General features: G+C 36.1%; 1 protein-coding gene and 1 non-coding gene across 9 annotated transcripts; both read left to right on the top strand.

Annotated features, from left to right (window-relative positions):
- The first annotated feature begins 4272 nt into the window (after positions 1 to 4272).
- LOC148851180 (bZIP transcription factor 29-like) lies at positions 4273 to 9211 on the top strand. 8 transcript variants are annotated; one of them, XR_016099520.1, is made up of 7 exons: positions 4273 to 4536; positions 4649 to 6078; positions 6541 to 6673; positions 6753 to 6837; positions 6997 to 7098; positions 7170 to 7267; positions 8522 to 9211. XR_016099520.1 is itself a non-coding variant. In XM_088946220.1 (5 exons), exons 2-5 carry the CDS (start codon positions 4796 to 4798, stop codon positions 8821 to 8823), a joined length of 1803 nt encoding a protein of 600 aa, XP_088802346.1. In that variant the 5' UTR covers positions 4273 to 4536; positions 4649 to 4795; the 3' UTR covers positions 8824 to 9211. The 8 variants fall into 8 exon arrangements, 1 of the variants encoding a protein (XP_088802346.1); XR_016099519.1 differs by having other exon boundaries at positions 7153 to 7267; XR_016099524.1 differs by lacking the exon at positions 8522 to 9211 and adding an exon at positions 7429 to 7733.
- Positions 9212 to 15601: 6390 nt separating this feature from the next.
- On the top strand, positions 15602 to 15685 carry TRNAL-CAA (transfer RNA leucine (anticodon CAA)). Its single transcript has one exon. It is a non-coding gene; the product is annotated as a tRNA-Leu (tRNA).
- Positions 15686 to 18387: the final 2702 nt, after the last annotated feature.

Below are 18387 nucleotides of genomic sequence, written 5' to 3'. Positions count from 1 at the left end.
GATTCGAATTCAATTCAATATTTATGAGATCTGATCAAATCAAATCTAATATTCATAGTATTGAATCAGATTCAGATATACCCTAATTTGAATCCAATTTGATCCCTTTGCATCCCTACACCTACAACTGGAGTTGGATTGATAACTATATACTTGATATTGTCTTATTGAATTACTTTTATGCAACAAGATGAGCTAAATTCATAATACTCTCTCCAATGTTTTAACTAGAAATTTGAGTCGTGGAGCAAACATCTTGCTATTTTCAATTACTTTGGCTGATTTAGAGGTAATTCCACTAGGGTGGAGAGATGACCTTTAAGAATGACCGAAGAAATGAGAGGAAAAGGTGGCTAACTGGCTACAACCTATGACACAAATACTCTAAAAATAGACCAAACAACTAGAAGTGTATGGACGATAGGGTTTAGATTTGGATTTTATTTCATGATAAATTTTCCGGCATTAAATAGATATTTCCCATTTCCCTCGTGTCATTTTGAATTAAACCAAACATGCAATATAAAAGGATAAAGTTTTGCTTTTTACTCAAGAGCCGTCTATATACAGGCCTAATTGTGCATTTGGCAAGAGTTAAATTACGATGTATTTGATAAATAAGGTATATTTATCAAGGTTTTTAAAACCGATCCAGAGAACGAACCCGGTCAGGGGTCCAGTTCTCAGGTTGAACGGTCCGACCGTTTGAATCGAGTGATCGGCTCGTTCTAGCAAAAAAAAAATAAAAATAATAAAAATGGTCAAAATCGTTGAATGTTCGAATGGTTCAACCGCTCGGGTCATTGATTTACTGACCAAATCAATGTTTTTTTTGACAAAAATCCGATTTTAGGAAAAAACGAAACTGATCACCTGGCCGGTTCGCGATTTTTCTGGTCAAACCGTCCAATCCGATCCAGTTTTGAAAACAATAATATTTATCATTACATTTCAATCGCATCTTTTGCTGCATGATGTAGTAAATATATCATAATGTTGCCATATGGCAGTTTCAACTCTCGCATATAAGCCCAAATTCATCCAAACACAATAAAGCTAGTTAAATTGGTATCGAATTTGTGGGTGGTCTGTTTCAGGCAGGCCGAGAGCTTGATAGAATTAATCATAGGATTATACAACCCATTAAATTAAACAGTTTAATGAATTAGGTTGGTTGGTTTGGATCGTGAGTGGATTTGGATTTAAATATTCCAATCACCTCATTTAAATTGGTTTTAGGGGGCCTTTAGTTCACAGGTTTCATATTGTTTTCTCATATTTTTAATAAGTGAAGAGGAAAAAAAATATTTTTTTCTTTCTGATTATTGAACCGCAAACAAATGTCTCTTAAGAAAAAAACTAAAAAAATAAATAATTTGAAACAGAACGATGGTTAATTTCTGCTTTTGAGGAGAAGATGCTAACGTGCAGCCATCCATTGTCCGAAGAAACTTTCTGTTAAAGACCTTATCAACTGAGCTAGATTTTTTATTGGTAAAAATCAACTGAGCTATATGATACCTCCAACTAGCTCGTGTATCGCAGAGATCCTATTAGTAATAAATATTTTTCAGTATTTTATTAATCCATCACACCCCGATTGAGCTAGTTGGTACTTTCAAAAAAAGAAAAATATTATGGTTACCAACGCTCCAGTGTTCCATCCAGCCCTTATGGAGAGTACAGTCTTATTCCCTATGCAATAGTAATTAAGGTTGTGTTTGGATAAGCATAGCACTTATGCTTTTAAAGTCCATGAGCTAAAGTCTTAATTTCAAGTTTTATGTTTTGGGGTTGGGGATTAAAAGTGTTTTCAACTTTACACTATATTTTTAAAGCAATTCACACCAAAAGCTCAAGGCACTTTTTGGCTTACGCATAATTCACATATCCAAAGTTCAGAAGCAAAAGCTTATCCCAACATGGTCCTAGTCATTCAATTCAGCTACAATTGCCAATGAATCGAACCTGGTTGAATATAGGGTATATCAATTCGAAGCCAATTATTAAATATGACAAAATCATAAACTCAGAACCATTTTGATTATTTTTTATTATTCGAAAATTAGGATAATAAGTCAAATCCAATTGTACCAGCATTTATAATTATCTATGTTAATAATAACTTAAAATTTTAATTTTAATAATATAATGGGTCATTTATTTAGACACCCCTTATATTTTCACATAATTACTGAGACACCCCTATAGTTTGTGTGTTACTATCACATCCTTCAAGTTTGTATGGTCATTTGACCTTAAGGGTATTATCTATAATTTTTATATCAAAAATACCCCTAGGCCCTAGCAATTCAAAAATTAGTTTTTTTTTTTTTGTTGTAGAATACCGGTGTTATGTTGTTCAGCTCAAAAGTGTCCCACAGAAACAAATCTCCTAAATAACTCTATTTCCCTGATATCATGGCCGTTGTTAATTCGGTGGCTGGGATCATCCGAGGATTTTATTTATTTATTTAAATTAAAATGAAAGCATTGACATTTCAATTGTTCAATTCGAACGGATGGTTCATTTTGACAAACAATTAAAAATAAAAAATGACCAAAAATTATTGAACAGGTCAATAGGTCGATGATTCGACTATCTAAGCTAATAGATTATTGACTGATTCAACAGTTTTTGGTAAAAAATCAGGTTTGGAATAAAATAAAACTGATTGCTTGAACGATTCTTCAACTGAATGGTCCAACCATCCGTATCACCAGCGGTTCGAGAACCATGATAATGGCCTATAGAGGCTGTACTCAACCTCAGAATACAATGACGAAGATAGAAAGCCTTGCATTTTTTGAGACTCGCCTCCTAAGTTCTTGCACTCGGGAACTCCAAAAAAAAAAAAAGCATAAGCATTGCCTATAAATACATCACTTTTCTATGCAAAAAAAAAAAAAAAGAAAAAAGCATAAAAGAAAATAAGATAGAACTTATTTAGATCGTTTTTTTTTTCATCCCCTAAACACAATGGAATGGCGAGCAAAAAATTAGAATAAACAAAATGGCTTTAGCTATTCACACCATTCTAGTTGAAAAACCAAAGAGTAGCAAAATCATAGAAGGTTCGTTAAGGAGAAAATATCCTTTAGTCTATTGAGAAATCAGAATTTTGAATCACACATCTTTAGTGTAGAGAGGCAAAGTTCAAAATATCAATCCACTCTATAAGAATTTCTCTTAGAGCCCTTAGGCTGTTTTTAGTTGCAATGCAAATAAATATGCACTGATGCAAAACTATGGCAGCGCAAATGATTTGAATATAAATTCTGGCCTGTTTTTATTTCAGGTTTTAATTTATTTTGTTTGATTGCAGTACCAGTGAAGTAAATTAAGAAATGAAGTAGATTAATATAAAACCCAAAATAAAATTAAACAAGAACTTGCATTTTTTTTTATTTGCACTCCCATGCCTTTGTATTAGTGCAAATAAAACTGCACTGCAACCAAACACAGCCTTAAGTTCATCAAAGTAAATTGGCCTTTTGCAAATGGAGTTTCTCTCAAAGGAGGCTTGTTAGAGGTTGAAGATGATAGACCCAAACCTTAGTATATCTTCCTGCAAGGTCCTTTAGTCATGTGATCAGTGATCATGTGAGGTTGGGCCAAACCAACCTACCATGTCTCAGCTGCTAGATTATGGCTGCCCGATTTTTATAACGGCAAAATTGATATTTAAGTTTTGACAGACAAAGCATTTAGTAAAACCGGAGCAAACTAGAAGGGGTGCTCTGGGTATTTTTGTTAATATGGTATAATATAAGGGTGTCTTAGTAAATGACCCAATAATAATTGTTATAAAAAACTAAAAAACCTTTATATATTATTAACTCAATAACCGTTTCGGGTATTAATCAATTTGGAACAAAATAACAATCAGAACCGATCGGATTAACAAAAATACAAAATCATCCGATTATAAAATCGGTTCTACCCGGTAAAACGGATCTTTTGACAGCCGGAGTTATCACGGTTCACGGGCCACAACATGTTCTCTAAGACATATATGTCAATTTTATAAATGAGAATGGCATATAAGACATAACATTAATTCGCCTGTATTAAATCATGTATGGAAAATCTAGCCTATAATCCTAGATAACCTGCGGAAATAATGGCGACGATTAGATTGAATTTTGAATAGGAGGCGAAAAATCGGAAACGAGAAAGCAGTCGGAATGAAATTCAAATTCATCTCAAATGCAAATCGAAATTGGGATCAAATGAAATTCTACTTAAATCAACGCGGAGTTTAGAGAGGAAGGCGAGGAGTCGAGTACTGAGGTGGGGGCTTCAGAGGGAAAGAAAATATTGTGTAGACTCGTCCTACCAAGCTTTTATGTGGGCGAGCGCCGGTGACTTCGGCTTTTCCGCCCGAGAAGCCTCTTTTTTCGTCTTAGGACAACCTTTCTAGATTTAAAGACGAAAATCCTTGGCATCACGCAGTCGCAGAGAATTTCTCGTTAGCTTGCGCTGATCGGTCGGCATTGCCCTGCTTCAGCTTGAAATGCTGGGCTCACGGCGAGGTACGGTCTTCCTGTAATCCCCACCAGTTCACTTTTGTCTGATACTGATAATCTAGGGTTCATAATCCGGTAATGAACCTTAAATAGTACGGTTTTATCTATTTGTTTGTAGATTCTGGTGCTCAGATCTTCAGCATTTTAGGGTTTAGTCTTCGGGTTCCCTGAAACGGAGCTTTGGTTCTGGTCTTCAACCAGTCTTTAAGCCTTTATTATTCCCCCCTCCCCCTTTTTTTTTCGTTTTACTTTGAAAACGAACAAAATGGAGGATACAGAAGAAGCTCGTAATGATATGATGCAGCGGCTTCAATCGTCATTCGGTACTTCGTCGTCTTCTATTCCGAAACAGCATTCATCGACCAGTCGGCCTGATGTTCCTCAGTTCAATGCTTCGCAAATCCGTGCTCCCATGAGACCATTTTTCCAGAATTTCAGCCCGGATAACAACAAGCGGCCGGGTATACCTCCGTCTCACCCGCATATTCCTCCCGCCTCACCATATTCGCAGATCCCAGTGTCCCGACCGAATGCTCAGGCACTGGGTTCTCAGAGTTTCAGTCCCGGGCCTTCTCATTCTAGATCTCTGTCACAGCCCACATTTTTCTCACTTGATTCTTTGCCCCCACTGAGTCCTTCACCGTATCGTGACTCCCCATCTACTTCGCTCCCCGACCCAATTTCCGCAGATGTTACTATGGAAGATCGTGATGGGAGCTCGCATACCCAACTGCCTCCCTCACCTTTCACGAGAGGCAATTCTATCCGCCTGGGCGAGATCCTCCCTCCTCGCAAAGCGCATAGGCGCTCTAACAGTGATATTCCATTTGGATTCTCAACCATCATGCAATCTTCTCCACCCCTCGTCCCGCTCAAGAGCCCTGGTGTTTTGGAGCGGTCGGTATCTGTGAGAGAGAATTCGGTTTCAACTAAGCCAATTCAGTTGGTGAAACGGGAATCAGAGTGGGATAGAGATGGGGATATCAATGCAGAAGGGATGGGTGAGAGGAAATCTGAAGGGGAGGTGGTGGATGATTTGTTCTCCGCTTATATGAATTTAGACAATATGGATACATTGAATTCTTCTGGAACTGAGGAGAGGAACTGTAATGAGAACCGTGAGGATTTGGATAGCAGAGCAAGTGGCACAAAGACAAATGGAGCGGATAGTAGTGAGAATGAAGCAGAAAGCAGTATGAATGAAAGTGGCAACAGCATGAATCTAGCTAACCTAAGTTCCTCAACTGAAAAGAAGGAAGGGATCAAAAGGACTGCAGGAGGAGATATTGCTCCAACCACTCGTCACTATAGAAGTGTTTCTATGGATAGTTTTATGGGCAAGATGAATTTTGGTGACGAGTCACCAAAATTGCCTCCTACAGGAACTCGGGCAGGTCAACATTCTCACAGCAATTCAATGGATGGGAACTCAGCTACATTTAGCTTGGATTTTGGAAATGGGGAGTTCAGTGGATCTGAGCTTAAGAAGATTATGGCTAATGAAAAACTTGCTGAGATTGCAGTGACAGACCCCAAACGTGCCAAAAGGTAATTTACCTGTAATAATTGTGTTATTTTTGTAGTTACCGCTAAGATGTATTTATTATTTCAAGAAATCTCCTAAATGGCCATCTTATCCATGTTTGGCATGCATTTGAATCAGACTCTCCACAAATTCTTGAGGATGCTTTTACATAACATTTTTTTAATCTCCAGATAAAGTACAAGATGAATGAACAGCTAATGTACAAGATGAATGTCATTTTCATGTCAAACATTACTTGGTAAAAAAAGCAACATTTTAGACCTACTTTGCATAATGTTGGAATTCAAAAATTCATATTGTTGGAACTTGGAACTACTTTAATGGTATATACTTTTCCATAGATATCTGTGAGTCCATGTTTTCCCCTCCTACCAAGTCAGGCTCTTGGACACTTATCAGATTTTGAATCCTATGTTCTTGTCCATGCAACTCTGGATACACTCTAATGCATGATCTCTTTTTAGGATTTTAGCAAATCGACAGTCAGCTGCTCGGTCCAAGGAGCGGAAGATGAAGTACATCTCAGAATTGGAACACAAAGTACAGACACTGCAGACAGAAGCTACCACATTGTCTGCTCAGCTGACACTCTTACAGGTGCATATTTGTAGTAATGTATTCTTTTTTTGCTTTCTGTTACTGCTGCTTAAATTTTTTTATTCCTCCTTTGGTTCAGAGAGATTCTTCAGGGCTCACTAGTCATAATAATGAGTTGAAATTCCGTCTTCAGGCCATGGAGCAGCAGGCACAACTTAGAGATGGTATATGGTTCCATCCTTTCTTTTATTACATATGATATATGTCTTTTTTGTGGTTTGTCAAGTATTCCATGAACAAACTTTAATTTTATATGCATGCCTTTTATTTCTATTAATTTTACATGCATATTAATGCACCAAATGCTTCATTGGTTGATAAAGGAAAATTTGCTGCTGCAAATGTATCGACTTTGCAAGGTTGAAAATGTCTGTATTGCTTGCCAATGCAGTCTATTTATTAAACAAGAGACTCAATATTTCAAGGTGAAATTATTTTTTTTTCTGGATTAGACCTCCTAATTTAATGCCATTGAGTAGTGTGTCTTTACTGACAGGTTTTTCCTCTAGCATGCTAAACCAATTTGGCATTTTCTAATTTCCATTGACCTAGGCCTGGAGCCTCCTTTACAGTCTAGTTAAGAGCTTCAAACAAGTTAAGTACAGCAAGATTCCACCTGGCAGGCACATTGATCAAATAGTGCTTCTATTTAATGTTTGATTGCAGTCTTTCATCTCTTTTTATTCATTTGACGTATTCAATCTTTCATCAGTCATCACCTGCAAATGATTTATGCTGCCTTATATATGCTACAGAACTGCATTGAACAACTTCTGAGCTACAATATCCCATCCCATTTTTTAGTACTCGTTATATGGGAGAAGTGAAATTACTAGAAGATTGAGGCTTGTTGGATATACCTCCCAATTGTTATGTTCTATCAACTCCTGAAAGTAAGAGAGCTCCAGAGATGGCTAAGATATGAGATTATGAATCCAAAGGGAAAACTGCTGTAGAAGAATTTTATCCTTCTGTGTGGAAAAGATTCAGTAAAAGAATAGCAGCTTAAAGGAATAGCCATGCCTTCTTATGGTTCATGTAGTAATCCATTGTTGTCTTCTCTAAGGGGCAGGAAGTGTTAATCTAACTGATTATATATGGCTGATGGTGAAAGAAACACCATTGTTGATCTAAATGACCTAAATGGCAGTTGCATTGTTGATACTTGATATTTGTGGTTGCCTGTGCACATGAAAATTTCATATTTTCAATTACAATAAACAGGACCTAATTGTTCTGTGTAGTAGTCTAATAGGTTCATACTCTCAACACTATGGTTAAGTAACTTCAATCATTGGATCCGGCAAGGAATGCCCAACTGGAAATTCCAACATGTTGAAGTTATCTCCGGTTAATCTAATGTTGAACAATAATAACCAATCAAAAAAGCTATATTACAATAATGTAATTAATTACATGGGTTGCTTTTAAATATTGATAAAAGAGACATTGCTTTGGTGTACTGAATCCCCCCCCCCCCCCAAAAAAAAACGGAAAAAAGGCTGACATTTTTGGCAAAGAAAGCTATGATTTCCTCAAGCTGTATCAAATTGTGTCTATCTGCATGTCTAGTATGTTGTTTGCCATTTGGACGGAACTTTTTATGCACGTGATGGATGGCATATTTTGCGATTCTTGGTTTACAGAATCTGTATTCTTTCCATTATTATAATAAGCTAAAACAGAAATGGAATTGCCATTGCATTTTTCCTTAAATTATCTTTTTGTTCTGGTTTGTAACATCACTATGCTACTACCTACGCTTGCTTATGATGCATGTCTAAATTTATTATGTATGGCCATCATACTCAGAAAGAACATTCAGTTTAATTTGGACAAACATGGCAGCTTTGAATGAGGCACTAACTGCCGAAGTACAGCGATTGAAGTTGGCCACCCAAGAGTTGAGTGCAAATGCGCATGCGTCAAGCTGCTTGGCTCAACAATTATCCATGAATCCTCAGATGTTTCAGTTGCAACACCAGCAGCCTCCCCAGCTCAACATGTATCAGGCACAGCAGCAGACTCAGCCACAACCACGGCAGCAAAACCAGTCACCACAGCCACAACCTCCGCAACAGTCCCGGCCACCACCACAGACACAGCAGCAACAGACCAGTACAGGGGCAAAGCACGAGCTGAACCAATAGATTGTGGCGGGTGTGGTACAAGTAGTTAACAAGTCACCACTTATGCGCTGGGCCGCTGGGGTGCCGTCAGATTGTTGTGCAACCAATCAGTACCTGGTCTTGTTGTGAAGGAAAGGCTCCACAGCATTCAACTTTACATTGTGCATCCATGCCCAAATTCTGGGTTGTGGAAAGTATAGGTTTCTATTTTATTTCTTTAATTTATATATATATATATATACACAAATTTCTTTTAGTAGGCCATATTTATTCTGGATTCTGGAATGTAAGCATTTGTTTTATCAATAACATTTATTGATTCCTTTTTTTTTCTCCCCGTCACAAAAAGTAGTCAAAACTCAAAACTAATCTTTTCTTTTTTGGAAGAAATGAATTTACATTTAAATGATATTTGGTTTTGTTGCCTTGTTTGTTACCTTGGCTTTATATTTAAATTGTTGTTATAAGATCAAACTATCATGCAAAGACGATCTTTCTTAAACCAACAAGAAATGAGTATGTTGATTGTTGACTTTTATCTGTCTGATAAAAAATGTGGATGTACGAGTTCATTCGCATAGTGTGGGTTAAATATTTATTCGGCAATCTGGAGCGACGGGTCCTGCATTGGCCAAGTGCAGCAATGGTTTTGAGACTCTTGGAGTATTTTCACCTCAGGCTCCGTTTGGACTTTGTTAGGAGTATAAATGCAATTGAGTGTAGAACCTTATATTTTGTATTATTTTATATGTATTTGTATTTTTACTTTTTCCAGATAAGCTCAGTTTTAGAGTACAAATGCAAATATTGTGGAATGCAAAACCTTGTATCTTGTATCATTTTGTATGTATGTAGTTGTGCTCCTTCCAAAACATAGCCTCAGTTGCAATTAAGTGCCACCTTCAACTTGGAACTTGGAAGTAGGGCAGGAGACATACTTAACACTTGAATCGGTATTTTTTTTTATTTTTTACTTAAAAAAAAAAACTGGTTCAGGGGGCTGGTTTAAGGAACCTCTAGAACCCTGATACAATACGTATCAATTGATACGGGTCGATACGTGTTGATTTTTTGAACTTTGAGATAATGCTTTATGGGTTAGCTTTGAGTCTGTTCATTTTGTCTCAACTCTTATTTCTTAAGAGAAATCTTTTAATTTTAAGAGGAAAATGTTTGTTTATTTTCCCTAATCTGTTATTTTTCGAAGTGCAATCATGTAATTTTTTGTTTTTCAATGATACCCCCAATTCTCCGAAAAGACTAAAAAACTCTCATATATAGGGTCAAAATAGATATTTGGTAATTTTTAAAATTCAGAATTTAAAACAACATTCTTCGCATTTAGAGTTAAGAGGAAAAACTTACAAATACCAATATACTTCTTAATGTAATTATTACACTTTTATATGTTAGAATTCAGAACACACAAACAGGCTTTTAGATTACCTTCTACATCACCTTAATAGACTCTAGAATTCATTAAAAAAGGTGATTATTCCACATGCCTCAAATAAGAAAACTTAGTTGATATCTATCAATATGAATGATTCCTTTTGAAGTTGTGAACAAGTTATTTGAAATGCAAAATAATTACAAGGTTGAATCATTTCATTATGTAGACTATCAAAGTATCAAAACAGGTTACAAATTGAGTTTTCTATTTTTTGGGGGCTAAATTGCTCTAACCTCCCCTGAAGTTTGGCAATTGTACTCACCTCCCCTGAACTTTTTGACATAGTTTTAAATAGACCCCTTAAAATCTTTTAAAATGAAGCATGAAGATACACAAAATATCCATGCACATCTCACCATACATTGGGAACATCTCCCAAAGTTGTCAGTGGGAGATGTTCCCAATTGTGGGGTGCAAATGTGAATTCACTTCAAACCATACATACATACATATATCATGCATGCATAAACACCACATGGCTAAACAAGGTTTTAAAAGGCTAAAGGCATTGTGAGGCATAAGCCTCAAAAATTAAGAAAAAAAAAGTAATTAAAATTTATAAATGATAAAAATCGCATATAATATATCAATTTAAAATGATGGAAGGTACAAATATCCATAAAATAGAAGTTTACAAGAAATAAGCTTTAACTTTTAAGCATTAAATAAAATAATAATTAATCATCTAACAATTATGTTAGATTTTATGTTTCAAAATAAAATAGAAGTGTTTTACATTTTATGTTTCAAAATGCAATCTTACAAAATTATTCATATGAATAACCATCTATATAATGAGCATTAGATTTATAGTCATCCTATGGTTGGGAAGAAAAGAAACAAGGTAGTTGATTTGATCTATGCAAAAAAAAAAATCAATAAAATTAGGAAAATAAATGTGAAAAACAACAAAGTTGGGGTGTTAAATTAGAATATTAAGAAAAAAAAATCTATTTGATTTATCCAAGAGAAACTAATAATTTGTTTGGCCCTTTTTTTTTTTTTTTTTTGCATTGAACTCTTAGGCTAAAATACTGATATAAACTAATAGAATTTGATTTTCCCTATTAGTTTCTTGTTTTTATTCTTTTTATTTGGCCCAAAATTATTAAAATGCTTTTTCTATATCTTTTGAACTATAAAAAATACATAAAAATATGTATCCTTTTGCATGGAATCACTAAGTAACGTTGATATTTGGTTTGAGGCTTATGAGGCTTAACCCTTGAGGTGTACCCCTGCATCTATTTGGTATAGGAGTCTATATGCGTAAGTGATAAAAATTTAGCATGCATCTCGCCATCTCCTTATAGTGATGAACCTATACAAATATACAGCAATTTGGTACTACAACTAACATAAATTTCACTTGTAATGCAATTAGCAACCAAAAATCAAATTTATTTATCATGAGTCCTATATACCTCTCCTTCACAAACCAAATTTTACAACTGCATGGAAGCAAATAGCAAAAGTAGACGGTTCACAGCGATTAGAAACAAACTCCTAGGATACCACCAAGAATGCCTCCTTCCAGAAGTGAAGCTCCGTGTTTATTAAAATGTCGATGTCATTCACCATTTCAATCTCCAACAGAGAAAAAGGAACCCATTAAAATTCTTCAGCATAAGTCAAATTTACGTCAAAACAAGCCGTATGACCTTAAGGCTCCATTTGGGAAAAATGCAAATACAAATATGTACATTGCAAAACCTGGTATATGGTTTGCTCTGTACATATTACTCTCTTCCCAAACTGAGCACAAACTTTTTCATAGACTAAGAAGAGTGCACACTCCGAGGAAAACAATAGTGATTAGGATGTCAATGCACTTTACTGATCTATCATGAAAAAATTTAATACCTAAAACAGTAAACAGAGACAGGCCATGGATCCTCCAATTAAGTAAATTCAAAACATCAGCTTTAGGATCTAATCCCAGTCCACGATGTATCGTATCAAAACAAACAAATAGCAGGAATACCACATGACATTGACATTGGCTCCACGAAATTGTTTGATACAATATATACACAATCATGCCGATCAATTGTAGAAATCCCGACAGAACTCCAGGACATGACCATCAAATCCACTTTATACCTCGAAGGGCATCCAAACTATCATCAGATTAAAAGCTTGATTTATTTGGATTAGAATTGAGGACACCATAACGTGGACACTCAGCTAGCCACATTACTGCTTTCCTTCCTTTACAAGAACCCCAGTTAGGATTGCATCATCTCTGAAAGCAATTAACTTTACAAATTCTGGAAAGCTGTCTCTGCATAACAGATGAATCCAATAACTGCCAATGACATCAGAACTAACATCCTCATAGAAACAGAACTGCCATAGGAGCATGGCTATCATGTACACATGTACCAAGCACAATAATGGACTCAAATGATCACGTATAATCCATATAAGCATTAAAAGCAAATAATGTTTGACATGTAATCAAATGTGCTTTCTGGAATAGAAGAATCCAAAATACTACCCACTAAAACACTGCTACAATCCAGATAAGATGCTCAAGTGAGATGATTTGTTTTTCAAAAAGCATGGGTGACATGAAAAGTTAGTGTTCCTTGTTTTTCCTTAATCTGTCAAGTGGATAGACCATCAAACTCTAGATTATGCTCCAAAAAAATATCATATTCAAGATTTAAGCATTAACAAGAGATAATTTTCTCTGTGGCATTCTATTGCAGTAAAATTAGAAGCTTGATTTATCCTGTCAGGACTCAGAAGCAGACATTTCTGCATCTCCCCAGGAAACAATAGCCATGACCTAAAATTTATTTCAACATCCAAGATGGAAAAAAGGTAACCCAAATTAATTTGCTTCAGCTCCCAAATAAATGATCATTATCAAATGCCCTCGAATTGGTAAACACTACATAACTTATGAACTCAGGGAATGCAAAACCTCCACTCAAACCTTCATGCTGTACAACAAAAGCAAAATAAACCAGACTCCATTATCAAATGTCCCAAATAAATGGTCATTATCAATGCCTTCAATCCCATACTCCTTCAGATTTTGTTTGATCTATACGCCCACACAGTATCAACAAAAGCAAAATAAACCAGACAAGCAATCATGTAGTTGTGCATGTTAAGAGTCTTACTACTTCCTTTGTCCATGTATTGCAAATGTTGCCCAGAAAAGGTGCATCTGCTAACAAGTAATTAGAAGCCCGGGACGCATGCTCCTTATCAAGTTATCCGCAAACTTCGCAAATGCAACCCCCTTGTGTTTGTTAGTTGATGAGCTCCTATGCATCCCAACTTCAACAATCTCTCCGATAGTTTCAAAAGCATTTCTTACATCTTCCTACACAGCATCCCTATTCATCCCACCTACAAATATCTCCTGCTCTTTCTTCATCTTCCGCTCCTTAGCCACAGCAGATATTTCCATAAGTTCTTCCAATCCACCGGCTTCATCAGCCGACCCTGCCTCGTCTTCTTCCACTCTCTCGTCATCCCCGGGTTCTTCAAAACCCTCTTGCTCACAGTACTCCTCCATTGTGTCCACTGCAGCTTCTAGCACCTGCTCCTCCTACTTGAGTTCTTCCTTCGCCTGTTTTTCGTCCATCGGAACACCCTATTCCTCCTTTATCGTAGATTCTTGAACATTTCCAACAGCAGATTCTTCTTCTTATGATTCATTTGAAGTTCTTCAACCGCAAAACGGCCAGTCCTTCTTTCGTTGTCGATTCCCCAATATTAGCAATCACCTATTTTTCCTTGTATGCAGATTTCCTCAACCATCGCATTTACAGCTTCAGCCGCCTTAAGGGTTTGTTTGGAAGAACCCGGTGCTCTCTTAGCCGGAGTCGCCTTTGTCTCCGACGTCGCCTGAGCAGTATCAACCGGTGCACTCAAATCTTTTGCTATAAATTAACACGCATCGTGAAATTAGGAAATCAATGGAAGTTAAAAAAAAAACAGGGGAGAGAGAAAAGTAGGGGTGAGCAAACGGTTTGTTCGGTTTAAAACCGAATCGAACAAACCGAATTTTCAGAAACCGAACAATGAAATGTGGCAACCGAATCGAAACCGAATAAACCGAACCGATTTTTTTTCCGTTAATTCGGTTTTTTCGATTAAAACCGAAAATCGTAAAAACTGACAGAAAATTGCAAAAGCTGCTCATGTTAAGTTTGATAAAGTTTTTATTTTATTCCCTATCCTCGGTAGAAAAATAAAGGAAAAAAAAAAATCAGACTCTTAACAAAGTTTTTAAGAGGATTTCAATGGTTTAATCTCTTCAAGGTGAGGAAGATAATAGTGCTTATCTTTGTGAGGTAGCACATCGATGGCAGGGAAATGATACAATAGAGATGAAACAGGAGAGAGAGAGAGAGCAAGTCTCAGTTTATCAAAAGAAAAAGAAAGATCAAGTCCCCGACCTTGGAGGATGTTCTGACGGAGAAGAGTCTCTGTACTCTGTAACTGTAAGAAAATAAAAACGGAGAAGAGTCTCTGTTCTGACGGAGAAGATTTTTGATGTAGAAAATAAAAACGGATGCTTTAACCGATAGCAGTCGAGACTCAACGAAGAAGAAGAAGAAGAAGAGGAAGAAGTTTTAGAGTTATCTAGCGACGGTGAGCCGATGAAGAAGAACTGAACTGGCGAACTGCGAACTGCCGAAGAGTCTCTGTACTTTGTAACTGTGAACACCGAAGTCCGAATTGCCGATTGCCGAAGGCCCGAAGCGGCGAAGTCGACTCTGTGTGGACTGTGGTCTGTGCACGTCAGGAGACTCAGGACGTGGAGTGTGGAAGAAGACGAAGGGTCAGAGTACTCTTTCCTGTTTTGTTTTCCACTGTTTTCGTGAGTCATAACAAAATTTGATTCTTTTACGTTATATCTTAATCAGGAAATTTGGGATATAGCCAAATTCGATTTCGAAGTTCGATGTATACTGTATATTTGTAAATAATATTAATAATAATATAATAAAATTAATTCGATTAACCGATTAAGCAAACATAGTAACCGAAATCGAAAACCGATAAATCGAATAAAAAATCGAACTCGACCGAACAATCGAATAAATCAAACCGATTGAACCGAAACCGAAATTTCGATTCAGTTTTTCGATTTTAACTAAATTGTGCTCACCTCTAGAGAAAAGACAATTCAACTAATGAATGAAAAAAAAAGGGGTTTTATGATTCAGTCCACCCTTATGAAATCCTGTAGGCTGTAGCAATTATGCAAATGAGTTGACGTTATTCCTAGTCGTCAAATTGAACCCTAAAAATCCCCCAAGAAGACGGTTTTTATTTACTATGCTATAAATATGTAATATGTTGACTTACTGTGTCGACGTCAGGATGGCCGAGTGGTCTAAGGCGCCAGACTCAAGTTCTGGTCTTCGAAAGGAGGCGTGGGTTCAAATCCCACTTCTGACATACCATTTTACAATCGATAAGCCATATGATTGATCAATCGTTACATCTGGGTGTCACGTGCACATCTCCCCATGGAAACATCTTTGTTGATTCATATAGGTTTCTCCTATATCATATTTTTAGCATCAAACCCATCTATTTCAAAGTAAACTAAAAATGCAATTGAGCATATATCACCTTTTTTCTGTTCTTAAAATAAGGGGAAATCTATTTATATATATGGGAAAAATCCCGATTAATACCTTGTATTTTGGGCTTAGTGTCACTTTGGTCCCTAAACTTTAAAATGTGACAACTCAATATCCAAACTTTTAAAATATACCAATCCAATACTTCTTTATTAGTTCATTAACCAGTCGTTTGAGTGGCATTTGAAAAGATACAAATGCCCTTCAAGTGTTATATAATTCTCTTTATCAACTATCCAAATGTTGATAAAAGAAAAATGAACAGCCCTAAATCCTTGCCTCTTCTTCTATTCAAGAAAATTGGGGTCACGTCTCTGCGGACATTTTGGTGACCCCAACTTTCTTAAATAGAAGAGGCAAGAATTTGGTACTGTTCATTTTTTATCAACATTTGGATGATTGATAAAGATGATTAGATGACACTCAAAGGGCATGTGTTTTTTCAAATGCCACTTAACCACTATTTGATAAACCGGTTAATGGCAAGTAATAAATTGGCACGTTTTGAAAATTTGAATATTGAATTGTTGTTTTTTAAAGTTCGAGGGCCAAAATGGCACTAAGCCCAAATTACATGACACTCGAAGTGCTATCTTGACTCTTGACAGTCCATCATCTCAATCAATCTCCCTCTAAAAACTCTTTAAAGATCAGCCATTGATCTCCATTGTCTCCTATATCAGATCTCCATTCCTTTCTCAAGTCCCATGACCTTGAGAATTATACACCCATTAGCCTAGAAAATACCCCCCTTCAGGTCCTATGACCTTGTCCACTCACTCTCCAATGTCCCTAGAGTCCCCCATACATGTTTGAAGTCTAAGAACCCCCCTAGGTCGAGATATATTGAAGAAGAAAGATGAAGCTTTTTTGAAATCTAAAGTTATTGCATAAATCTTGAAGACTTAGCATATTTTCTACATTTATTGGGCCACATTTCTAACCATGTGAACACCCATTGATCCCACCATAGCATCAACTACACGAACACCAAAGTGAGGATTGGTTGATAATACTTCCATGCGTTCTTTGAGGTATCACATTTTTTTCTTCTTTCTTATTTACTTCTGCCTTTATAGTCCATTATTCGTAATTTAACTCATATTATATTTATTAATATCCATTTCATTCTAAGTAATCGAGTACAATTCTTCTATTATTTTGAATGAATAGTAGTTGCATCATTAATGTATTTCTCTCTCTCTCTCTCTTTTTTTTGCACATTTTGATCATTAATGTATTAAGAGATAGTTTGCATTCCTTTTTTTAGCATATGTCAACCATTTAATTTATTTTAAGACTAATTTCTTCATTTTCCTTTCCTTTTAGTCTTAATATATGGTCGATAGCAAGTTTATTGCTAGTTAAAAATTCTTAATTAATCTATAACTGATTTCCTTCTTTTCGTATTTTCTTACCCATTTTAATTAGTCTATAGCATCCCTTTTTTAGTGCCATTTAGAGGTGTGTTTTCAAACAACCTGAGCCTACAATTAACAATCAATTTACTTGTAGTATGTGCATGACTCTACTCTCGTAGCCATTTTGGCATATCAAGTTCCTTCACATTCAGCACTTATTAGCTAGTGCTACCTTTGTCTTTTTTTTTTTTCAACTAATTTCTTTAGTTAAGAAGACACCTATTTCAGGTTAGTGTAAGATCTAGTATTAGTTTGCATCGTTCCCATGGGTCTCTTAATCCAATTCTATAGCCACTTATTGCTTCACCAGACCTGCATTAGAAATAAAGTGTTACCTGCATAAATTTCCTAGGCATTTCTAGATTCTCGCTTTGGACCTCGTCATTTACTGATCATTTAGTTGTTCAATCAATATACTTTGCGTGTGCATAGCCATATTGTGATGTCCGTCTTTAGCATGTTTAATTGTTTCACTCATCATTCTTTGTTGCTTAAGTTTATTTCATTTGCTTACTTTGATCATTTTGTTAGCTTTCTTTTAGGTAATTTTCATATTTCATTCATTGTGTTTTGATAAGCGTGTGTGTTACTTTTCTTAAGCCCAAAGATTAAATTTTCCTTGAAACATTGTTGAAGTAGTGGTCGGTTTAACCAGGTGGGATGCCTAACACATTCCCTCATCGTACCCCGGTCCCTGAACCCTAAAAATCTCTTTCTCATTGGACAATGAGTCACCAAAAAAATAAAATTGTTTTTTTTTCTTGAAAAATCTCAGGTTTTTTTAAATTCCCAATTTCCAAAAATTTAGGTGGTAACACCAACTCCATTCCAATCCATATTCCTTTTTCCATTCCCCTCCAGGTCAGGTTACCATAGTGGGACCTCAATGAAGCATTGATGACTTATTCCTTCCAGGATTTAATCTTGACATGTGATGGTCATTTGTTTCACATGAGGAGGGGTGTTTCACAAGACTCATGTGCACTCTTATGGGATGGTCATAGTATCATGCATGATGGTCATGGGATTATGGAATGGATGAATTATTGATGACTTATTCTTTCTATTATTTAATGTTGATTTGGAATTTGTA

Source organism: Nelumbo lutea, chromosome 5 (assembly GCF_056320005.1).
Source record: "Nelumbo lutea isolate HS-2025 chromosome 5, American lotus-T2T, whole genome shotgun sequence".
Classification (NCBI taxonomy): Eukaryota; Viridiplantae; Streptophyta; class Magnoliopsida; order Proteales; family Nelumbonaceae; genus Nelumbo; species Nelumbo lutea.
Note: the sequence above shows the minus strand (reverse complement) of the source record. Positions and strands in the feature narration are given on the sequence as shown.